The sequence below is a fragment of the Panulirus ornatus genome, chromosome 61 (genome assembly GCF_036320965.1).
Source record: "Panulirus ornatus isolate Po-2019 chromosome 61, ASM3632096v1, whole genome shotgun sequence".
NCBI classification, from domain to species: domain Eukaryota; kingdom Metazoa; phylum Arthropoda; class Malacostraca; order Decapoda; family Palinuridae; genus Panulirus; species Panulirus ornatus.
Window position 1 is genome coordinate 1,170,778 of NC_092284.1, and position 26,765 is coordinate 1,197,542.

Below are 26,765 nucleotides of genomic sequence, written 5' to 3' on the forward strand. Positions count from 1 at the left end.
TAACTCTTTTCAGCACCACCGCCGCCTCTCCAGTGTTCCCCGAATGCATGCGGCTTTAACACTGAATGTCGAGTTACTAACAATGTTCCTATATGCTATTGTCTCCCAGGCTATACAGGCGACCCTGATCGAGGGTGCTCGCTCACCACCACCCCTCTTCCTCCGCTTGTAGACAGTCCCTCTCCCACAACTACCCGGCCCTATCATCCACCTGTAACCTCATCTAGTCCTCCTCTTCCACCCCCTGAGTGCAAGGCTAACTCACATTGCTCCCCAAGCCGCACCTGTATCAACGAACGTTGTGTTGACCCCTGCATCGCTACGCACCCCTGTGCCATTGGGGCCGAGTGTACTGTCATCCGCCATCGGCCAATCTGCAAGTGTCCACCAGGGCTTCAAGGGAACCCACAAACTCGCTGCTTCCCCATTCCAACCACGCCAAAACCCGACTGCTTGGCAGATGTGGACTGCCCGCAAGATAAGGCTTGTGCCGAGCGACGCTGTATCAACCCATGCAGGGTTGCCAGTCCCTGTTCGCACCTTGCAGAATGCACAGTTGTCTCTCACATGCCACAATGCAGTTGTATTGTAGGTTATGTTGGGAATGGCTTCTACTGTGAACTTTCCACCACCACATCTACCCCCAGACCCATTACACAACATCTTCCTCATACGACCATCAGACCAGGGGTGGCCACTCAGCCCCCGAGCCATGAAGTTGACTTGGACTGTTCTAAGGACTCAGACTGTCATGGTGACGAAATTTGCCAAAACTTTGAATGTGAGCTTGTGTGCAGTGTAACTAATCCGTGTTATGGCCGGAATGCAGCATGTAAAGGCATCAACCATCGGCCTTTGTGTCACTGTCTACCAGGATTCATTGGCAATCCATTTATTGAGTGCAAAGAGCCAGTTCCATCCACTCCCCCACCAGATTGCCTCTCAGACAGGGATTGCCCTTATACCAAGGCCTGTGCCCAGCAGGAATGCGTAAATCCTTGCATATCATCTAATCCTTGCTCGCCATATGCTGACTGTGTAACTCTCCAACATTTCCCTGTATGCACGTGTATGCTTGGCTTCACAGGTTCTGGGTATGTCTGTGACCGCCTTCCACCTATTGTTGAGAGGCCAACTCTGCCACCTTTATCCCAACTTTCACCAATTGCTTTGACAACATCAACACAGAAGCCATTGGTAGAGTATCCTATTACAGAACCGAAGAGACCACAAACACCTAGGCCACCACCACCATTCCTGCCCTCACCACCCCCAATCACTGTTGGGTGTGAGAGCTCAGATGAGTGTCCATACAGTAACACCTGTATCAATAAACTGTGTGTGGATGTTTGCCAACAAGGCTACTGTGGAAGTAACGCAGACTGTATGATCCAACAGTACAGACCAGTATGCACATGCCCATCAGGAACAACGGGAAATCCATTTGAGAGATGCATAGCTGTTGCAACGAGAAGACCCCCTACCACACTAAGCCCCATCATTGACACACACCGTTCCCCACCCCATATACCTGTGTTTGCTGTTGAGGGTCCCACTCATACTATACTTCCTCCATTGGCTGCCTCTGCCACGACCAGATCCCCAGAGAAACCTTACGAACAAACCACACCAATCCATCGTACACCTTCTCCCATGATGGTTGGATGCAAGAGCAATGATGAATGTCCATTTGACACCACTTGCATCAACCGTTTGTGTGGTGACGTGTGTAGTCCTTCGCTGTGTGGTGATAGTGCAGAGTGCCATACACTTTCCAATCGACCAACTTGTTTGTGTCCTCCTGGGACTACTGGAAATCCTACCATAAAATGCAGAGCCATACTAACAGAAGAACCATATACACAACAAGCACCATTAGCTGATGAACATCCAACCACTCCTCATTATCCAGTATTGCCCATTGCTGGTCCTTCTTCCACACTTCCTCCACCATTAGCTGCAGAGACAACAACTAGGTTGCCACTGCAGAAAATGCCAGAGGTACCTTTGCCCCCAATCATTCCACCAGTTGCAGTTGCATGTGAGAATAATGATGATTGCACCATGGATAACACATGCTACAATGAACTGTGTTATGATGTCTGTTCTTTAGGTATATGTGGAGAAGATGCTGACTGTAGAATTACAGTACATCGGCCAGTGTGTACCTGTCCATCAGGCACCACTGGAGATCCCACTGTTCAGTGTACTGCCTCATTAACAGAGAGGCCAGTAATTATGCCACCAGCCACAGAGGTGTTACCTGTGAAAGAGGATGAATATATACATCCAATTACTCTGCCAGTTACCACAGGTTTGCCTCCAGTGGCTGAACATCCAACACCAAGGCCTGAATTGACTGTGGTGACTCAGTCACCACCACCACCACCACCTACACCTGGTCCTGTACCGGTGGGCTGTCGCAGCTCAAGTGAGTGTCCGTCAGATAACTCCTGTGTAAACAGACTTTGTTTAGATGTTTGTTATCCTGGAATATGCGGTGAAAATGCTGATTGTCACACATCTGAACACCGTCCAGCTTGTACATGTCCACCAGGAACCACTGGCAACCCAAATATTAAGTGTTCTGCACTGGCTCTAGATACAGTGCCAACACCTGCTCCTCCAGTTGCTGGTGATAAGATTCCTATTCCAGATCAAGCAGTCCATCCCATTGCAGATTACACAACCCCATTATATCCTCCGCTTGTAGAGAAGCCAACACGTCCACCTCCAGCACCACAGATAACACGACCTGATCCACCTCCTGTTATTCCTCCAGTTATTATTGCATGTGAGAACCACGACGACTGTGACATGGGTAATTCTTGCATCAACATGTTGTGTTATGATGCCTGTAGCCTCAACTCCTGTGGAGAGGATGCCAATTGTAAAACAGTTAGTCATCGTCCAGTTTGTCTCTGTCCTCCAGGAACTACTGGTGACCCCCAGGTTGGATGCAAAGCAACTACTACTGAAAGGATACCAATTCCTTCACCAATAACAGACAGACCACCACAATACCCTGATATCACTTTACAGCCGGTTGTTGGTCCATCTTCGGAACTTCCATATCCAGTAGCAGAGCATCCCACAAGTAGGCCTCCAGAACCTGTCACAACACGCAGGCCTCCAGTGCCCACTCCTCCACCAGTACCTATTGGATGTGAGAGCGTTGATGAATGTCCATTTGATAACTCCTGTGTCAATCGTTTATGTATGGACGTTTGTCATGTGGGACTGTGTGCTGAGAATGCTGAATGTCAGACTGTTGACCACACTCCTTCCTGCTTATGTCCACCGGGTACTACTGGCAACCCTACAGAGCGCTGCAGTGCTCTGGTGACTGAGAGACCGACCATAGTTTCACCTCTTGCAGAAAGGCCAGAACAGCCAGATGATACAACTGTCATTCCAGTGAAAGGTCCTACCAGTACACCAGTTGCTCCACTTGCAGAGATGCCCACAAGGATGCCAGATAAATCACCACTTCCTCCCAGAAAACCATATCCAATAATTCCAACAGTCATTATTGCTTGTGAAAACAATGATGACTGTACCATGGACAATTCATGTATCAACAAGCTTTGTTATGATGTGTGTAATCTTGGTATATGTGGAGAAGATGCAGAATGTAAAATCGACAAGCATCGTCCAGTGTGTAGTTGTCCTCCAGGAACCACAGGCGATCCTTCACGGCAGTGTGTGGCGTTACTCGCAGAGGAACTGATCACCCCTTATCCTCCTATGCCAGAAGCTGTACCAACCCATCCTGATGACTTGGTATACCCAGCAACTGAACCAACAAGTCCTGGTCTACCTCCATTGACTGAACGCCCCACAACCAGACCTAGACCACCTCCAGTAACACAGCCACCGCCACTACCTCCCACACCTGGTCCTCTGCCTGTGGGTTGTAAGAGCTCTAATGAGTGTCCATCGGATAACTCTTGTGTTAACAAACTTTGTATAGATGTTTGTTATCCTGGATTTTGTGGTGAAAATGCAGACTGTAAGACAGTGAAACACCGTCCTACTTGCTCATGTCCTTCAGGAACGGTTGGGAATCCAACGGTCAAGTGCTCAGCATTAGCAGTTGATGAACCACCTACACTCGCTCCACCAATTATGGGGAAAGAACCATCATATCCAGCCATAATCATTCATCCAGTTGTGGGTACCTCAACCCCAACACTACCTCCTCTAGTGGAGGAGTCATCACGTCGTCCTCCAGAACCACCAGTAACACGACCTCCTCCACCTCCAGTTGTACCAGCAATTCTTATTGCATGTGAAAACAATGATGACTGTGACATGGGCAATTCGTGCATCAACATGTTGTGTTATGATGCTTGCAGCCTCAACTTCTGTGGGGAGGATGCTGAATGTAAAACAGTTAGTCATCGACCGGTATGTCTGTGTTCACCAGGAACAACTGGAGACCCCCAGGTCAGGTGCAAAGCAACCACTACTGAAAGGATACCAACTCATTCCCCAATGACGGAAAGACCACCACAATACCCTGATATCACTTTACAGCCAGTTGTTGGTCCATCTTCAGAACTTCCATATCCAGTAGCAGAGCATCCCACAAGTAGGCCTCCAGAACCTGTCACGACACGCAGGCCTCCAGTGCCCACTCCTCCACCAGTACCTATTGGATGTGAGAGCGTTGATGAATGTCCATTTGATAACTCCTGTGTCAATCGTTTATGTATGGACATTTGTCATGTTGGATTTTGTGCTGAGAATGCTGAATGTCAGACTATTGCCCACAAACCATCTTGTGTATGTCCACCGGGTACTACTGGTAACCCTACAGAGCATTGCATTGCCCTGGTGACCGCAAAACCTATCACAGTGTCTCCACTAGCAGAGAGGCCAGACCAGCCAGATGATGCACCTATCTATCCAGTAGAAGGTCCCTCCAGTACTTCACTTCCTCCACTTAGTGATATGCCCACAAGCAGACCTGCTGAACCACCTCTCCCTCCAAGGAAACCATCTCCAATACTTCCGCCAATATATATTGCTTGTGAAAACAATGATGACTGTGCAGTAGACAACTCTTGTATCAACAAACTTTGTTATGATGTATGTGATCTTGGCTTTTGTGGAGACGATGCTGACTGTAAGATAGATGAACATCGTCCAGTTTGTAGTTGTCCTCCAGGAACCACTGGAGATCCTTCACGGCAATGTTTGTCTTTGCTCACGGAGAGACCTGTCACCCCTTATCCTCCTGTGCCAGAAATAGTGCCAACCGAGCCTGGTTACCCAGTACAACCTGTAACTGAACCAACAAGTCCTGGTCTTCCTCCACTGACTGAGTACCCAACACCCAGACCTAGACCACCTCCAGTAACACAGCCACCGCCACTACCACCCACACCTGGTCCTCTGCCTGTTGGTTGTGAAAGCTCTGATGAGTGTCCATCTGATAACTCCTGTGTAAACAGTCTCTGTCTTGATGTCTGTTACCCTGGCTTTTGTGGTGAAAATGGTGACTGTCAGACAGTAAAACACCGACCAGTGTGTACATGTCCTCCAGGAACGAGTGGCAATCCAACACTGAAGTGTTCTGCACTTGCTGTGGATAAACCACACACACCTTCCCCACCAGTTGCAGGAAAGAAACCACCTCATCAAGAATCACCCGTATATCCCATTGCAGGCTCTGTAACTACAGGACTCCCTCCTCTGGTGGAACTACCAACACATCCCCCTCCAGAACCACCAGTAACACGACCTCCTCCACCTCCAGTTGTACCAGCAGTTCTTATTGCATGTGAAAACAATGATGACTGTGACATGGGCAATTCGTGCATCAACATGTTGTGTTATGATGCTTGTAGCCTTAACTCGTGTGGTGAGGATGCAGACTGTAAGACAATTGGACATCGAGCAGTATGTGTCTGTCCATCAGGAACTACTGGTGACCCCCAGGTCAGGTGCAAAGCAACCACTACTGAAAGGATACCAACTCATTCACCAATGACGGAAAGACCACCACAATACCCTGATATCACTTTACAGCCAGTTGTTGGTCCATCTTCAGAACTTCCATATCCAGTAGCAGAGCATCCCACAAGTAGGCCTCCAGAACCTGTCACGACACGCAGGCCTCCAGTGCCCACTCCTCCACCAGTACCTATTGGATGTGAGAGCGTTGATGAATGTCCATTTGATAACTCCTGTGTCAATCGTTTATGTATGGACATTTGTCATGTTGGATTTTGTGCTGAGAATGCTGAATGTCAGACTATTGCCCACAAACCCTCTTGTGTATGTCCACCGGGTACTACTGGTAACCCTACAGAGCATTGCATTGCCCTGGTGACCGAAAAACCTATCACAGTGTCTCCACTAGCAGAGACGCCAGACCAGCCAGATGATGCACCTATCTACCCAGTAGAAGGACCCTCCAGTACTTCACTTCCTCCACTCAGTGATATGCCCACAAGCAGACCTGCTGAGCCACCTCTCCCTCCAAGGAAACCATCTCCAATACTCCCGCCAATATATATAGCTTGTGAAAACAATGATGACTGTGCAGTAGACAACTCTTGTATCAACAAACTTTGTTATGATGTATGTGATCTTGGTTTTTGTGGAGACGATGCTGACTGTAAGATAGATGAACATCGTCCAGTTTGTAGTTGTCCTCCAGGAACCACTGGAGATCCTTCACGGCAATGTTTGTCTTTACTCACTGAGAGACCTATCACCCCTTATCCTCCTGTGCCAGAAATAGTGCCAACCGAGCCTGGTTACCCAGTACAACCTATAACTGAACCAACAAGTCCTGGTCTTCCTCCACTGACTGAGTACCCAACACCCAGACCTAGACCACCTCCAGTAACACAGCCACTGCCACTACCACCCACACCTGGTCCTCTGCCTGTTGGTTGTGAAAGCTCTGATGAGTGTCCATCTGATAACTCCTGTGTAAACAGTCTCTGTCTTGATGTCTGTTACCCTGGCTTTTGTGGTGAAAATGGTGACTGTCAGACAGTAAAACACCGACCAGTGTGTACATGTCCTCCAGGAACGAGTGGCAATCCAACACTGAAGTGTTCTGCACTTGCTGTGGATAAACCACACACACCTTCCCCACCAGTTGCAGGAAAGAAACCACCTCATCAAGAATCACCCGTATATCCCATTGCAGGCTCTGTAACTACAGGACTCCCTCCTCTGGTGGAACTACCAACACATCCCCCTCCAGAACCACCAGTAACACGACCTCCTCCACCTCCAGTCGTACCAGCAGTTCTTATTGCATGTGAAAACAATGATGACTGTGACATGGGCAATTCGTGCATCAACATGTTGTGTTATGATGCTTGTAGCCTTAACTCGTGTGGTGAGGATGCAGACTGTAAGACAATTGGACATCGAGCAGTATGTGTCTGTCCACCAGGAACTACTGGTGACCCCCAAGTAGGGTGCAGAGCAACTACTACTGAAAGGATACCAACTCATTCACCAATGACAGAAAGACCCCCACAATACCCTGATATCACTTTACAGCCAGTTGTTGGTCCATCTTCAGAACTTCCATATCCAGTAGCAGAGCATCCCACAAGTAGGCCTCCAGAACCTGTCACGACACGCAGGCCTCCAGTGCCCACTCCTCCACCAGTACCTATTGGATGTGAGAGCGTTGATGAATGTCCATTTGATAACTCCTGTGTCAATCGTTTATGTATGGACATTTGTCATGTTGGATTTTGTGCTGAGAATGCTGAATGTCAGACTATTGACCACAAACCCTCTTGTGTATGTCCACCGGGTACTACTGGTAACCCTACAGAGCATTGCATTGCCCTGGTGACCGAAAAACCTATCACAGTGTCTCCACTAGCAGAGAGGCCAGACCAGCCAGATGATGCACCTATCTACCCAGTAGAAGGACCCTCCAGTACTTCACTTCCTCCACTAAGTGATATGCCCACAAGCAGACCCTCTGAGCCACCTCTCCCTCCAAGGAAACCATCTCCAATACTCCCGCCAATATATATAGCTTGTGAAAACAATGATGACTGTGCAGTAGACAACTCTTGTATCAACAAACTTTGTTATGATGTGTGCAGTCTTGGTTTTTGTGGGGATGATGCTGACTGTAAGATCGATGAACATCGTCCAGTTTGTAGCTGTCCTGCAGGTACTACAGGAGATCCTTCAAAACATTGTTGGTCCTTGCTCACAGAGAGACCAATCACCCCTTACCCTCCCATGCCAGAAACTGTGCCAACCGAGCCTGGTTACCCAGTACAACCTATAACTGAACCAACAAGTCCTGGTCTTCCTCCTCTGACTGAGTACCCAACACCCAGACCTAGACCACCTCCAGTAACACAGCCACCACCACCACCACCCACACCTGGACCTCTACCTGTTGGCTGTGAGACTTCTGATGAATGTCCATCTGATAACTCCTGTGTAAACCAACTGTGTCTCAATGTTTGTTACCCAGGAATTTGTGGTGAAAATGCAGACTGTCAAACAACTGGTCACCGCCCAGTTTGCTTATGTCCACCAGGAACTACTGGCAATGCAAATATCAAGTGCTCAGCATTGGCTGTAGACAGACCTCACACACCTGCTCCTCCCATTGCTGGGGATAAGCCTCCTGGAGAAGAGACAACAGTATATCCCATTGCAGGTCCCACAAGCCCAACCCCTCGACCTTTGGTGGAGGAGCCAACTAGTCCTCCCCCAGAGCTGCCAATTACAAGACCTCCTCCACCACCAGTTGTTGCTCCAATTCTTATTGCATGTGAAAACAATGATGACTGTGACATGGGCAATTCTTGCATCAACATGTTTTGTTATGATGCCTGCAGCCTCAACTTCTGTGGTGAAGATGCTTACTGTGACACAATTGGTCATCGACCAGTGTGTGTATGTCCTCCAGGAACTACTGGTGACCCCCAAGTAGGGTGCAGAGCAACTACTACTGAAAGGATACCAACTCATTCACCAATGACGGAAAGACCACCACAATACCCTGATATCACTTTACAGCCAGTTGTTGGTCCATCTTCAGAACTTCCATATCCAGTAGCAGAGCATCCCACAAGTAGGCCTCCAGAACCTGTCACGACACGCAGGCCTCCAGTGCCCACTCCTCCACCAGTACCTATTGGATGTGAGAGCGTTGATGAATGTCCATTTGATAACTCCTGTGTCAATCGTTTATGTATGGACATTTGTCATGTTGGATTTTGTGCTGAGAATGCTGAATGTCAGACTGTTGACCACAAACCATCTTGTGTATGTCCACCGGGCACTACTGGCAACCCTACAGAGCATTGCATTGCCCTGGTGACCGAAAAACCTATCACAGTGTCTCCACTAGCAGAGAGGCCAGACCAGCCAGATGATGCACCTATCTACCCAGTAGAAGGTCCCTCCAGTACTTCACTTCCTCCACTTAGTGAGATGCCCACAAGCAGACCTGCTGAACCACCTCTTCCTCCAAGGAAACCATCTCCAATACTCCCACCAATATATATTGCTTGTAAAAACAATGATGATTGCACAATGGATAATTCATGCATCAACAATCTCTGTTATGATGTGTGCAGTCTTGGTTTTTGTGGGGATGATGCTGACTGTAAGATCGATGAACATCGTCCAGTTTGTAGCTGTCCTGCAGGTACCACAGGAGATCCTTCAAAACATTGTTGGTCCTTGCTCACAGAGAGACCTATCACCCCTTACCCTCCCATGCCAGAAACTGTGCCAACCGAGCCTGGTTACCCAGTACAACCTATAACTGAACCAACAAGTCCTGGTCTTCCTCCTCTGACTGAGTACCCAACACCCAGACCCAGACCACCTCCAGTAACACAGCCACCACCACCACCACCCACACCTGGACCTCTGCCTGTTGGCTGTGAGACTTCTGATGAATGTCCATCTGATAACTCCTGTGTAAACCAACTGTGTCTCAATGTTTGTTACCCAGGAATTTGTGGTGAAAATGCAGACTGTCAAACAACTGGTCACCGCCCAGTTTGCTTATGTCCACCAGGAACTACTGGCAATGCAAATATCAAGTGCTCAGCACTGGCTGTAGACAGACCACACACACCTGCTCCTCCCATTGCTGGGGATAAGCCTCCTGGAGAAGAGACAACAGTATATCCCATTGCAGGTCCCACAAGCCCAACCCCTCGACCTTTGGTGGAGGAGCCAACTAGTCCTCCTCCAGAGCCGCCAATTACAAGACCTCCTCCACCACCAGTTGTTGCTCCAATTCTTATTGCATGTGAAAACAATGATGACTGTGACATGGGCAATTCTTGCATCAACATGTTTTGTTATGATGCCTGCAGCCTCAACTTCTGTGGTGAAGATGCTTACTGTGACACAATTGGTCATCGACCAGTGTGTGTATGTCCTCCAGGAACTACTGGTGACCCCCAAGTAGGGTGCAGAGCAACTACTACTGAAAGGATACCAACTCATTCACCAATGACGGAAAGACCACCACAATACCCTGATATCACTTTACAGCCGGTTGTTGGTCCATCTTCAGAACTTCCATATCCAGTAGCAGAGCATCCCACAAGTAGGCCTCCAGAACCTGTCACGACACGCAGGCCTCCAGTGCCCACTCCTCCACCAGTACCAATTGGATGTGAGAGCGTTGATGAATGTCCATTTGATAACTCCTGTGTCAATCGTTTATGTATGGACATTTGTCATGTTGGATTTTGTGCTGAGAATGCTGAATGTCAGACTGTTGACCACAAACCATCTTGTGTATGTCCACCGGGTACTACTGGTAACCCTACAGAGCATTGCATTGCCCTGGTGACCGAAAAACCTATCACAGTGTCTCCACTAGCAGAGAGGCCAGACCAGCCAGATGATGCACCTATCTACCCAGTAGAAGGTCCCTCCAGTACTTCACTTCCTCCACTTAGTGAGATGCCCACAAGCAGACCTGCTGAACCACCTCTTCCTCCAAGGAAACCATCTCCAATACTCCCACCAATATATATTGCTTGTAAAAACAATGATGATTGCACAATGGATAATTCATGCATCAACAATCTCTGTTATGATGTGTGCAGTCTTGGTTTTTGTGGGGATGATGCTGACTGTAAGATCGATGAACATCGTCCAGTTTGTAGCTGTCCTGCAGGTACCACAGGAGATCCTTCAAAACATTGTTGGTCCTTGCTCACAGAGAGACCTATCACCCCTTACCCTCCCATGCCAGAAACTGTGCCAACCGAGCCTGGTTACCCAGTACAACCTATAACTGAACCAACGAGTCCTGGTCTTCCTCCACTCACTGAGTACCCAACACCCAGACCCAGACCACCTCCAGTAACACAGCCACCACCACCACCACCACCCACACCTGGACCTCTGCCTGTTGGCTGTGAGACTTCTGATGAATGTCCATCTGATAACTCCTGTGTAAACCAACTGTGTCTCAATGTTTGTTACCCAGGAATTTGTGGTGAAAATGCAGACTGTCAAACAACTGGTCACCGCCCAGTTTGCTTATGTCCACCAGGAACTACTGGCAATGCAAATATCAAGTGCTCAGCACTGGCTGTAGACAGACCACACACACCTGCTCCTCCCATTGCTGGGGATAAGCCTCCTGGAGAAGAGACAACAGTATATCCCATTGCAGGTCCCACAAGCCCAACCCCTCGACCTTTGGTGGAGGAGCCAACTAGTCCTCCTCCAGAGCCGCCAATTACAAGACCTCCTCCACCACCAGTTGTTGCTCCAATTCTTATTGCATGTGAAAACAATGATGACTGTGACATGGGCAATTCTTGCATCAACATGTTTTGTTATGATGCCTGCAGCCTCAACTTCTGTGGTGAAGATGCTTACTGTGACACAATTGGTCATCGACCAGTGTGTGTATGTCCTCCAGGAACTACTGGTGACCCCCAAGTAGGGTGCAGAGCAACTACTACTGAAAGGATACCAACTCATTCACCAATGACGGAAAGACCACCACAATACCCTGATATCACTTTACAGCCAGTTGTTGGTCCATCTTCAGAACTTCCATATCCAGTAGCAGAGCATCCCACAAGTAGGCCTCCAGAACCTGTCACGACACGCAGGCCTCCAGTGCCCACTCCTCCTCCAGTACCTATTGGATGTGAGAGCGTTGATGAATGTCCATTTGATAACTCCTGTGTCAATCGTTTATGTATGGACATTTGTCATGTTGGATTTTGTGCTGAGAATGCTGAATGTCAGACTGTTGACCACAAACCATCTTGTGTATGTCCACCGGGTACTACTGGTAACCCTACAGAGCATTGCATTGCCCTGGTGACCGCAAAACCTATCACAGTGTCTCCACTAGCAGAGAGGCCAGACCAGCCAGATGATGCACCTATCTACCCAGTAGGAGGTCCCTCCAGTACTCCACTACCTCCACTTAGTGAGATGCCCACAAGCAGACCTGCTGAACCACCTCTTCCTCCAAGGAAACCATCTCCAATACTCCCACCAATATATATTGCTTGTAAAAACAACGATGATTGCACAATGGATAATTCGTGCATCAACAATCTCTGTTATGATGTGTGCAGTCTTGGTTTTTGTGGGGATGATGCTGACTGTAAGATCGATGAACATCGTCCAGTTTGTAGCTGTCCTGCAGGTACTACAGGAGATCCTTCAAAACATTGTTGGTCCTTGCTCACAGAGAGACCTATCACCCCTTACCCTCCCATGCCAGGAACTGTGCCAACTGAGCCTGGTTACCCAGTACAACCTATAACTGAACCAACAAGTCCTGGTCTTCCTCCTCTGACTGAGTACCCAACACCCAGACCCAGACCACCTCCAGTAACACAGCCACCACCACCACCACCCACACCTGGACCTCTGCCTGTTGGCTGTGAGACTTCTGATGAATGTCCATCTGATAACTCCTGTGTAAACCAACTGTGTCTCAATGTTTGTTACCCAGGAATTTGTGGTGAAAATGCAGACTGTCAAACAACTGGTCACCGCCCAGTTTGCTTATGTCCACCAGGAACTACTGGCAATGCAAATATCAAGTGCTCAGCACTGGCTGTAGACAGACCACACACACCTGCTCCTCCCATTGCTGGGGATAAGCCTCCTGGAGAAGAGACAACAGTATATCCCATTGCAGGTCCCTCAAGCCCAACCCCTCGACCTTTGGTGGAGGAGCCAACTAGTCCTCCTCCAGAGCCGCCAATTACAAGACCTCCTCCACCACCAGTTGTTCCTTCAATTCTTATTGCATGTGAAAACAATGATGACTGTGACATGGGCAATTCTTGCATCAACATGTTTTGTTATGATGCCTGCAGCCTCAACTTCTGTGGTGAAGATGCTTACTGTGACACAATTGGTCATCGACCAGTGTGTGTATGTCCTCCAGGAACTACTGGTGACCCCCAAGTAGGGTGCAGAGCAACTACTACTGAAAGGATACCAACTCATTCACCAATGACTGAAAGACCACCACAATACCCTGATATCACTTTACAGCCAGTTGTTGGTCCATCTTCAGAACTTCCATATCCAGTAGCAGAGCATCCCACAAGTAGGCCTCAAGAACCTGTCACAACACGCAGGCCTCCAGTGCCCACTCCTCCACCAGTACCTGTTGGTTGTGAAAGTAATGACCATTGTCCTTTTGATAATACATGTGTAAATCGATATTGTCTTGACATGTGTTATCCCGGTTTATGTGGAAAGAATGCAGACTGCCAGACTCAGGGGCACAGACCATCCTGTGTATGTCCGCCGGGTACCACAGGCAACCCAACAGAGCACTGCACTGCTCATTTAACTGAAAGCCCTATCACAGTATCCCCTTTTGCAGAGAAACCAGATCAGCTTGATGATTCTACTATCATCCCTGTAAAAGGTCTTTCTAGTACTCCACTTCCTCCCCTCGTAGAGATGCCCACAAGCAGACCTGCTGACCCTCCAGCACCTGCACCCCTGCCATACCCAATTATTCCTGATATTGCAATTGCTTGCCAGAACAGTGACGACTGCACTGTTGACAACTCTTGCATCAACAACTTATGCTATGACGTTTGCAGCCTTGGTGTCTGTGGAGATGCCGCTGACTGTAAGGTAGACTACCATCGTCCAGTTTGTAGTTGTCCACCAGGCACAACAGGAGATCCCTCCCAGCTTTGCATGGCCTTACTCACAGAGAGTCCTTATGTGTCTCAGCCTCCCATAGCAGAAACAGCATCTATTCTTCCTGGTGACCAGTTGCGCCCAGTAACAGAGCCAAAAAGTCCTGGTTTGCCTCCCCTGATTGAACACCCATCTCCCAAACCCAAGCTTCCTCCTGTAATACAGCCAGTACTTCCACCCACACCTGGTCCTGTGCCTGTGGGTTGTGAGAGCTCTGTTGAGTGTCCGTCGGACAACTCTTGTGTAAACAAACTCTGTCTTGATGTATGTCATCCAGGATTTTGTGGTAAAAATGCTGACTGTCAGACAACTTATCACCGTCCTCTTTGCACATGTCCACCAGGAACCACTGGCAATCCAACTCTAAAGTGCTCAGCACTTGCTGCTGACACACAACCTACACCTGCCCCTCCAATTCCTGGAGATACACCTTCTATAGTAGAGCCGACTGTTTATCCCATTCAAGGTCCCACTACCTCTAGACTTCCTCCATTGGTGGAGGAACCAACACAACCCCCTACAGAACCCCCAATTTCTAGACCTCCTTTACTTCCCTTAATTCCATATATTCCCATTGCATGTGAAAATAACGATGATTGTGATTATGATAACACTTGCCTTAATATGCTGTGCTATGATGCATGTAGTCTTGGGGTATGTGGTGAAGATGCTGAGTGCAGAACTGTTAGTCATAGACCTGTGTGTCTCTGTCCTCCTGGTACAACTGGAGATCCTCAAATGAAATGCAAAGCTTTACTTGCTGAAAGTTCAACAGTGTCTCCCATTGTAGAGGTGCCAACCACACCTCAGGAATCAATTCATCCAATTTCAGATACAGCCTCGAGACGCCCACCAATAGCAGAAACGCCCCAACCTAGACCAACACAGCCGCCTTTAACTCAGCCGACACCTGTTCCATCACCACCACCAGTCATAGTTGGGTGTGAGAGCAACAATCAGTGCAACTTCGACACCACCTGCATCAATCGTCTCTGCACGAATATATGTTATCCAGGACTGTGTGGTGAGAATGCTGATTGCCAGACAGTTGGGCATCGACCACTGTGTTCATGTCCACCAGGCACTACTGGTAATCCCACTGAAAAGTGCAAGGCTTCAGCTTATGAAAAGCCTCAAACTGTTTCACCTTTAACAGTAAAGCCTGAAATTCCATATGAGCCTCCACCATATGCACAGGCATCTACCACAACTAGACTTCCACCCTTGGTTGAAGACCCAACAACAAGGCCTCCAACACTCCCACAGGTAACTCCTACACCACCCCCAATTGTCCCACCGATTGCTATAGCTTGTGAAAACAATGATGACTGCACCATGGATAACAACTGCATCAACAACCTATGTTATGACGTATGTAGCCTGGGTGTCTGTGGAGATGATGCTGAATGTAAGGTCGACAGGCATCGTCCAGTTTGCAAATGCCCACCAGGAACATCAGGAGACCCATTGCAAAAGTGCTCAGCATTGCTAACAGAGAAACCTGTCACTCCTCAATATCCCATGCCAGAAACAACGCCTCTCCTGCCCCTTGACCCAGTTTATCCAATAGCAGCACCGACAAGTACTGGTCTGCCTCCTTTGGTTGAACAGTCCACACCCAGACCCGTAACCTCTCCACCACAACAGGTGCCACCACCACCTCCCACACCTAGTCCTGTGCCTGTAGGTTGTGAAACCTCAGATGAATGTCCATCAGATAATAGCTGTGTAAACAAACTCTGCCTCGATGTTTGTTATCCAGGATTTTGTGGGGAAAATGCTGACTGTCAAACGTCTGAACACCGTCCAACTTGCAGATGTCCACCAGGAACCACTGGCCATCCCAATATCAAGTGCTCAGCACTGGCTGTGTATACACCACCCACACCATCTCCAATTGCTGGGGATAAGGTTCCCATGATAGACCCAACTGTCTATCCTATCGTAGGGCCCACAAGTGCAGGACCTCCTCCTATGGTGGAATATCCAACACGTCCCACTCAAGAGCCACCCGTCGTACGACCTCTTCCAGAAGTAATTATTCCAACTGTTCCTGTTGCTTGTCAAAACAATGATGAATGTTCCTTGGACAATTCATGCCTAAACAGCCTATGTTATGATGCATGCGGTCTTGGAGTTTGCGGTGAGGATGCCCATTGTAGGACCATGGATCACAGGCCAGTATGCTTGTGCCCACATGGAACAACAGGAGATCCACAAGTACAGTGCAAAGCTATAACAACAGAACAACCTGTCACTGTTCAACCCATTGCTGAACAGCCACAGGTTAGTGACATTCCAGTCCATATAGTAGCTGGTCCTACCACATCACCATCACCACCAATAGCAGAACTTCCACCTCCTCGACCAACTGAACCACCTGTAAAACAACCTGCAGCTGTACCAACCCCACCGCCTTATCCTGTTGGTTGTGAGAGTACTGATGAATGTCCCTTCGATAACAGCTGTATCAATCGCCTGTGCCTGGACGTATGTCATGTTGGATTTTGCGGGGAAAATGCTGATTGTAAGACTGTGGGACACCGACCAAAATGTTTGTGCCCTCCTGGCACAACAGGCAATCCTACAGAGAAGTGTATAGCTCTAGCCACGGAGACCCCTGTGACTCATAAGCCCATGGTAGGTACATCAGTTATGCCCTCTGATAAACCATACATTCCTGGGATAGGCACTTCCACTCCTACCCCACCACCTTTGGTTGAATTACCAACTACAAGACCTCCAGAGCCCACCAGTCCAAGACCACCACCTCAACCAGTTACACCACCATTTGTAATTGCTTGTGAGAACAATGATGATTGCACAATGGACAACTCTTGTATCAACAAGCTTTGTTATGATGTGTGTGTCCTTGGTGTTTGTGGAGATGATGCTGATTGTAAGGTCGACAGACATCGTCCAGTTTGTACCTGCCCACCAGGAACATCAGGAGATCCATTAGAGGCATGTATAGCCTTGCTCACAGAGAAACCTGTCACTCCTCAGTATCCCATACCAGAAACTGAGCCTACTCGGCCAGGTGACCCAATATTCCCAGTAACTGAGCCAACAAGTCCTGGCCTGCCTCCCTTAGTTGAAGAGCCAACTCCCAGACCCAGACCACCTCCTGTCATACAGACAGTGCCACCACCCACACCTGGTCCATTGCCTGTGGGATGTGAGAGCTCTGATGAGTGTCCATCTGATAACTCTTGTGTGAACCAACTTTGTCTAGATGTTTGCTATCCAGGCTTATGTGGCGAAAATGCTGACTGTCAGACAACAGGAAACCGTCCTCTTTGCTCATGTCCACCAGGAACCACTGGCAACCCAACTATTAAGTGCTCAGCACTGGCTGTGTATACACCACCCACACCAGCTCCTCCAATTGCTGGGGATAAGGTTCCCATGATAGACCCAACTGTTTATCCTATTGTAGGTCCCACAAGTACAGGACCTCCTCCTATGGTGGAATATCCATCACGTCCAACTCAAGAGCCACCAATTGTACGACCTCCTGCCCCAGTAATTGTTCCAGCAGTGCCCATTGCTTGTGAAAACAATGATGAATGTGATATGGACAACTCATGTTTGAACATGTTGTGTTACGATGCTTGCAGCCTCGGAATATGTGGTGATAATGCAGAATGCAAGAGTGTTGATCATAGACCAGTTTGCCTGTGCCCACATGGAACTACAGGAGATCCACAAGTAGGATGCATATCCTTATCTGCAGAAGAACCAATCACAGTACATCCCATTGCTGAACAGCCACAAGTAATTGACACTCCTGTCCACGTAGTAGCAGGTCCTACCACATCACCATCACCACCAATAGCAGAACTTCCACCTCCTCGACCAACAGAACCACCTGTAAAAGAGCCTGCAGTTGTACCCACCCCACCACCTTATCCTGTTGGTTGTGAGAGTACTGATGAATGTCCCTTCGATAACAGCTGTATCAATCGCCTGTGCCTGGACGTATGTCATGTTGGATTTTGCGGGGAAAATGCTGATTGTAAGACTGTGGGACACCGACCAAAATGTTTATGCCCTCCTGGCACAACAGGCAATCCTACAGAGAAGTGTATAGCTCTAGCCACAGAGACCCCTGTGACTCATAAGCCCATGGTAGGTACATCAGTTATGCCCTCAGATAAACCATACATTCCTGGGATAGGCACTTCCACTCCTACCCCACCACCTTTAGTTGAATTACCAACTACAAGACCTCCAGAGCCCACCAGTCCAAGACCACCACCTCAACCAGTTACACCACCATTTATAATTGCTTGTGAGAACAATGATGATTGCACAATGGACAACTCTTGTATCAACAAGCTTTGTTATGATGTGTGTGTCCTTGGTGTTTGTGGAGATGATGCTGATTGTAAGGTCGACAGACATCGTCCAGTTTGTACCTGCCCACCAGGAACATCAGGAGATCCATTAGAGGCATGTATAGCCTTGCTCACAGAGAAACCTGTCACTCCTCAATATCCTATACCAGAAACTGAGCCAACTCGGCCAGGTGACCCAATATTCCCAGTAACTGAGCCAACAAGTCCTGGCCTGCCTCCCTTAGTTGAAGAGCCAACTCCCAGACCCAGACCACCTCCTGTCATACAGACAGTGCCACCACCCACACCTGGTCCTTTGCCTGTGGGATGTGAGAGCTCTGATGAGTGTCCTTCTGATAACTCTTGTGTGAACCAACTTTGTCTAGATGTTTGCTATCCAGGCTTATGTGGTGAAAATGCTGACTGTCAGACAACAGGAAACCGTCCTCTTTGCTCATGTCCACCAGGAACCACTGGCAACCCAACTATTAAGTGCTCAGCACTGGCTGTGTATACACCACCCACACCAGCTCCTCCAATTGCTGGGGATAAGGTTCCCATGATAGACCCAACTGTCTATCCTATTGTAGGTCCCACAAGTACAGGACCTCCTCCTATGGTGGAATATCCATCACGTCCAACTCAAGAGCCACCAATTGTACGACCTCCTGCCCCTGTAATTGTTCCAGCAGTGCCCATTGCATGTGAAAACAATGATGAATGTGATATGGACAACTCATGTTTGAACATGTTGTGTTACGATGCTTGCAGCCTCGGAATATGTGGTGATAATGCAGAATGCAAGAGTGTTGATCATAGACCAGTTTGCCTGTGCCCACATGGAACTACAGGAGATCCACAAGTTGGATGCATATCCTTATCTGCAGAAGAACCGATCACAGTACATCCCATTGCTGAACAGCCACAAGTAATTGACACTCCTGTCCACGTAGTAGCAGGTCCTACCACATCACCATCACCACCAATAGCAGAACTTCCACCTCCTCGACCAACAGAACCACCTGTAAAACAACCTGCAGCTGTACCAACCCCACCACCTTATCCTGTTGGTTGTGAGAGTACTGATGAATGTCCCTTCGATAACAGCTGTATCAATCGCCTGTGCCTGGACGTATGTCATGTTGGATTTTGCGGCGAAAATGCTGATTGTAAGACTGTGGGACACCGACCAAAATGTTTATGCCCTCCTGGCACAACAGGCAATCCTACAGAGAAGTGTATAGCTCTAGCCACAGAGACCCCTGTGACTCATAAGCCCATGGTAGGTACATCAGTTATGCCCTCTGATAAACCATACATTCCTGGGATAGGCACTTCCACTCCTACCCCACCACCTTTAGTTGAATTACCAACGACAAGACCTCCAGAGCCCACCAGTCCAAGACCACCACCTCAACCAGTTACACCACCATTTATAATTGCTTGTGAGAACAATGATGATTGCACAATGGACAACTCTTGTATCAACAAGCTTTGTTATGATGTGTGTGTCCTTGGTGTTTGTGGAGATTATGCTGATTGTAAGGTCGACAGACATCGTCCAGTTTGTACCTGCCCACCAGGAACATCAGGAGATCCATTAGAGGCATGTATAGCCTTGCTCACAGAGAAACCTGTCACTCCTCAATATCCCATACCAGAAACTGAGCCTACTCGGCCAGGTGACCCAATATTCCCAGTAACTGAGCCAACAAGTCCTGGCCTGCCTCCCTTAGTTGAAGAGCCAACTCCCAGACCCAGACCACCTCCTGTCATTCAGACAGTGCCACCACCCACACCTGGTCCATTGCCTGTGGGATGTGAGAGCTCTGATGAGTGTCCATCTGATAACTCTTGTGTGAACCAACTTTGTCTAGATGTTTGCTATCCAGGCTTATGTGGCGAAAATGCTGACTGTCAGACAACAGGAAACCGTCCTCTTTGCTCATGTCCACCAGGAACCACTGGCAACCCAACTATTAAGTGCTCAGCACTGGCTGTGTATACACCACCCACACCAGCTCCTCCAATTGCCGGGGATAAGGTTCCCATGATAGACCCAACTGTCTATCCTATTGTAGGTCCCACAAGTACAGGACCTCCTCCTATGGTGGAATATCCATCACGTCCAACTCAAGAGCCACCAATTGTACGACCTCCTGCCCCTGTAATTGTTCCAGCAGTGCCTATTGCTTGTGAAAACAATGATGAATGTGATATGGACAACTCATGTTTGAACATGTTGTGTTATGACGCGTGCAGCCTTGGAATATGTGGTGATAATGCAGAATGCAAGAGTGTCGATCATAGACCAGTTTGCCTGTGCCCACATGGAACTACAGGAGATCCACAAGTAGGATGCATATCCTTATCTGCAGAAGAACCGATCACAGTACATCCCATTGCTGAACAGCCACAAGTAATTGACACTCCTGTCCACGTAGTAGCAGGTCCTACCACATCACCATCACCACCAATAGCAGAACTTCCACCTCCTCGACCAACAGAACCACCTGTAAAAGAGCCTGCAGTTGTACCCACCCCACCACCTTATCCTGTTGGTTGTGAGAGTACAGATGAATGTCCCTTCGATAACAGTTGTATCAATCGCCTGTGCCTGGACGTATGTCATGTTGGATTTTGCGGGGAAAATGCTGATTGTAAGACTGTGGGACACCGACCAAAATGTTTATGCCCTCCTGGCACAACAGGCAATCCTACAGAGAAGTGTATAGCTCTAGCCACAGAGACCCCTGTGACTCATAAGCCCATGGTAGGTACATCAGTTATGCCCTCTGATAAACCATACATTCCTGGGATAGGCACTTCCACTCCTACCCCACCACCTTTAGTTGAATTACCAACTACAAGACCTCCAGAGCCCACCAGTCCAAGACCGCCACCTCAACCAGTTACACCACCATTTATAATTGCTTGTGAGAACAATGATGATTGCACAATGGACAACTCTTGTATCAACAAGCTTTGTTATGATGTGTGTGTCCTTGGTGTTTGTGGAGATGATGCTGATTGTAAGGTCGACAGACATCGTCCAGTTTGTACCTGCCCACCAGGAACATCAGGAGATCCATTAGAGGCATGTATAGCCTTGCTCACAGAGAAACCTGTCACTCCTCAATATCCCATACCAGAAACTGAGCCTACTCGGCCAGGTGACCCAATATTCCCAGTAACTGAGCCAACAAGTCCTGGCCTGCCTCCCTTAGTTGAAGAGCCAACTCCCAGACCCAGACCACCTCCTGTCATACAGCCAGTGCCACCACCCACACCTGGTCCATTGCCTGTGGGATGTGAGAGCTCTGATGAGTGTCCATCTGATAACTCTTGTGTGAACCAACTTTGTCTAGATGTTTGCTATCCAGGCTTATGTGGCGAAAATGCTGACTGTCAGACAACAGGAAACCGTCCTCTTTGCTCATGTCCACCAGGAACCACTGGCAACCCAACTATTAAGTGCTCAGCACTGGCTGTGTATACACCACCCACACCAGCTCCTCCAATTGCTGGGGATAAGGTTCCCATGATAGACCCAACTGTCTATCCTATTGTAGGTCCCACAAGTACAGGACCTCCTCCTATGGTGGAATATCCATCACGTCCAACTCAAGAGCCACCAGTTGTACGACCTCCTGCCCCTGTAATTGTTCCAGCAGTGCCCATTGCTTGTGAAAACAATGATGAATGTGATATGGACAACTCATGTTTGAACATGTTGTGTTACGACGCGTGCAGCCTCGGAATATGTGGTGATAATGCAGAATGCAAGAGTGTTGATCATAGACCAGTTTGCCTGTGCCCACATGGAACTACAGGAGATCCACAAGTAGGATGCATATCCTTATCTGCAGAAGAACCGATCACAGTACATCCCATTGCTGAACAGCCACAAGTAATTGACACTCCTGTCCACGTAGTAGCAGGTCCTACCACATCACCATCACCACCAATAGCAGAACTTCCACCTCCTCGACCAACAGAACCACCTGTAAAACAACCTGCAGCTGTACCAACCCCACCACCTTATCCTGTTGGTTGTGAGAGTACAGATGAATGTCCCTTCGATAACAGCTGTATCAATCGCCTGTGCCTGGACGTATGTCATGTTGGATTTTGCGGGGAAAATGCTGATTGTAAGACTGTGGGACACCGACCAAAATGTTTGTGTCCTCCTGGCACAACAGGCAATCCTACAGAGAAGTGTATAGCTCTAGCCACGGAGACCCCTGTGACTCATAAGCCCATGGTAGGTACATCAGTTATGCCTTCTGATAAACCATACATTCCTGGGATAGGCACTTCCACTCCTACCCCACCACCTTTAGTTGAATTACCAACTACAAGACCTCCAGAGCCCACCAGTCCAAGACCACCACCTCAGCCAGTTACACCACCATTTATAATTGCTTGTGAGAACAATGATGATTGCACAATGGACAACTCTTGTATCAACAAGCTTTGTTATGATGTGTGTGTCCTTGGTGTTTGTGGAGATGATGCTGATTGTAAGGTCGACAGACATCGTCCAGTTTGTACCTGCCCACCAGGAACATCAGGAGATCCATTAGAGGCATGTATAGCCTTGCTCACAGAGAAACCTGTCACTCCTCAATATCCTATACCAGAAACTGAGCCTACTCGGCCAGGTGACCCAATATTCCCAGTAACTGAGCCAACAAGTCCTGGCCTGCCTCCCTTAGTTGAAGAGCCAACTCCCAGACCCAGACCACCTCCTGTTATTCAGCCAGTGCCACCACCCACACCTGGTCCATTGCCTGTGGGATGTGAGAGCTCTGATGAGTGTCCATCTGATAACTCTTGTGTGAACCAACTTTGTCTAGATGTTTGCTATCCAGGTTTATGTGGTGAAAATGCTGACTGTCAGACAACAGGAAACCGTCCTCTTTGCTCGTGTCCACCAGGAACCACTGGCAACCCAACTATTAAGTGCTCAGCACTGGCTGTGTATACACCACCCACACCAGCTCCTCCAGTTGCTGGGGATAAGGTTCCCATGATAGAACCAACTGTCTATCCTATTGTAGGTCTCACAAGTACCGGACCTCCTCCTGTGGTGGAATATCCAACACGTCCAACTCAAGAGCCACCAGTTGTACGACCTCCTCCACCAGTAATTGTTCCTGCAGTACCTATTGCTTGTGCAAATAATGATGATTGTGATACGGACAATTCTTGTTTGAACATGTTATGTTATGATGCTTGCAGTCTTGGAATGTGTGGAAAAGACGCAGATTGTAAAACGGCAGATCACAGGCCAGTGTGCCTTTGTCCCCCTGGAACTACTGGAGATCCTCAAGAGAAATGCTCTGCTATTGACACATTTGAAGTAGATACTTTCAGACCAATAGTCGATGGAGCATCGACCCCACCAGGTGAACCTGTCAGGCCAGTCGCGGGACCCACCTCAGCTACTCCACCTCCGCTTGTATCCCAGCATCCACCAAGACCTACTGAGGTTCCTTTCACTTTTGTGCCACCTGTGCCCACCCCAGCTCCTCTACCTGTTGGCTGCATCAGCAATGATGACTGCCCATATGATAATTCATGTGTGAATGAACTTTGCCTTGATGTTTGTTATCCAGGATTATGTGGTGAGAATGCAGACTGCAAGACAGAAGGGCACCGGCCTTCTTGCAAGTGTCCCCCAGGCACTACTGGCAATCCAACACGGGAGTGCACTGCTCTGGGTACTGAGGTGCCAGTTACGCCTCCACCACCGCTGGGTGAAAGCACTCCTTTCCCACCAACCAAACCCATTGTGCCTGGAGTAGGATCATCCTCCATTAGACCTCCACCAATTGCTGAGAAGCCAACTTCAAGACCTCCTGAACCTCCATTACCAAGGCCTACACTACCTCCAATTTTACCAGTTGTTGTTATAGCTTGTAAAAACAATGATGAGTGTCCGACTGACAACTCATGCCTCAACCACATATGTTATGATGCTTGTGCTCTGGGCATTTGTGGTGAGACTGCTGACTGCAAGATCAGTAACCACCGACCTGTGTGCAGCTGCCCTCCTGGCACAACTGGCATCCCTACGGAGGGCTGCCTAGCACTGCTAGTTGAACAGACCACAGTGCTTGCACCCATCACGGAAACCCCAGCATCACAACCAGATCAGCCAGTCATACCAGTGTCCCAACCAACATCCACCTATCAACCACCAGTGGGTGAAGAACCCACACCTAGACCAACTTTACCACCTGTTGTCAGGCCTCTGCCTCCTCCCACAGCTCCACCTCTGCCAGTTGGATGTGAGAGTTCAGATAATTGCCCATTTGACAACTCATGTGTCAATCAGCTGTGTCTAGATGTGTGTCACCCAGGCTTGTGTGGTGAAAATGCAGATTGTCAGACAGAAGCACATAAAATTGTTTGCAAATGTCCACCAGGAACAACAGGAAATCCTACTTTAAAATGTTCAGCATTGGCAGTACTTGAAACACCTACTGTAGCCCCTCCTGTAAGTGAGGATAAGACCTCCCCACCAGACGAGACACCACGACCCATAGCATATCCATCCTCTCCATCTCCTCCACCCATAGTTGAGCTTCCCACCTCCCGCCCTCCACATCCACCACTACCTACTACTCTACCTCCACCCATTGTTCCTCCTGTGATCATTGCCTGTGAGAACAATGATGACTGTGCCTTGGACAACTCCTGCATCAATCTCTTATGCTACGGTGTTTGCTCTCTTGGAATTTGTGGAGAAAATGCCAACTGCCAAACCTTTAAGCACCGACCTGTATGTGTGTGTCCCCCAGGCACCACAGGTGATCCACAGGTCAGTTGCTCAGCACTGTTAGTGGAGATGCCCCTCACTCCTATGCCACCCATTGGGGAGACGGATAAGCACCCAAAGGAACCCATCATCCCTGTATCAGGTCCCACAACACCAGAACTGCCTCCCATGACAGAGACACTGCCACCCAAGGTTGAGCCAGTACCAGTGACCCAGCCATCATTGCCTACGACTGAAGCCCCACTACCTGTTGGGTGTGCAACCAACACAGAGTGTGCCCTCGACGAAAAGTGTTATAATAGTCTGTGTGCCAAGGCATGCAGCATTCTACCATGTGAAACCAATTCTGATTGTATTGCTGAGATGCATGAAGCTGTCTGTACTCCAGTGGCACCCGAGTGGCAACCTGAGTGTATTGTTGACCAAGATTGCTTCACAAGCCAGTTCTGCATTAGTAATGTTTGCAAGGATATTTGCTTTACTAGTAATCCATGTGCCCCCATGGCTATCTGTACAGCTGAGAACCACCATCCTCTCTGCAACTGCCCACCAGGTTACATAGGCAATCCCTTCGTTTCTTGCCAGCGCCCAGAACCTCCATCTCCTCAGGAACCCCCTGAGCGTCCAGATTGCCTCGTTGACAAGGACTGCCCTTATCACCAGGCCTGCATCAACCAGCAGTGCCTTGACCCCTGCCTGCATAAGAACGTCTGTGGCTTCAACGCTGAATGTACCGTCACTATCCATACACCCATATGTATGTGTCGTCCAGGTCACACTGGTAACCCATACACCCGATGTTATCCACTCTCCACCCCTGCCCCTACCACCCCTCCACCGCCAGTCCTCAAACCTCAGTGTACTAGAAATGAGGACTGCCCTGATGACCGTGCCTGCTACAATGGCAACTGCCAGAATCCATGTTTGGTGGCCAACCTCTGTGCCCCCACAGCTCTCTGCGATGCCATCAGGCATCGCGCCGTCTGTTCTTGTCCTGCAGGCATGACCGGTGATCCCTTCCTTCAGTGCACCACCAGTAAGATGTTTAGTGGCTTGTCTCTTCTTCATATTTCTTGTTCACGCATGTCAGAGCACGATGCATGTTTTTCTCCTTGTGCCTGTCATTATTTTATTTAGTATAAGCTTATGCATATTCAGAGATTGCATTGTTCAGTTCTGCATCACAAAGCCTGCATCGTACGAACTGCATCGTCCACACCTATAAACTGCATCTTAAACTGTTTGCATCAGTGAGTCTTGCATTGTTCAGCATTGGTAAACTATATTTAAGTTTTCTCTCTAAATTTTTTTATGTGAATATATATATATATATATATATATATATATATATATATATATATATATATATATATATATATATATAATACTTACTGATAAGGATTGATCTAAGGTACACCAATGCTCTTATTTAACCAGGATTTCCTTAA

General features: G+C 48.4%; 1 protein-coding gene across 1 annotated transcript in view; it reads left to right on the forward strand.

The window, feature by feature from the left end:
* Positions 1–26,765, forward strand: part of LOC139767467 (uncharacterized) — a 135,159-nt gene that overhangs the window by 37,818 nt on the left and 70,576 nt on the right. The window contains 1 exon segment of the mRNA XM_071696880.1: positions 14–26,353. Coding sequence (XP_071552981.1) covers positions 14–26,353 — 26,340 coding nt within the window.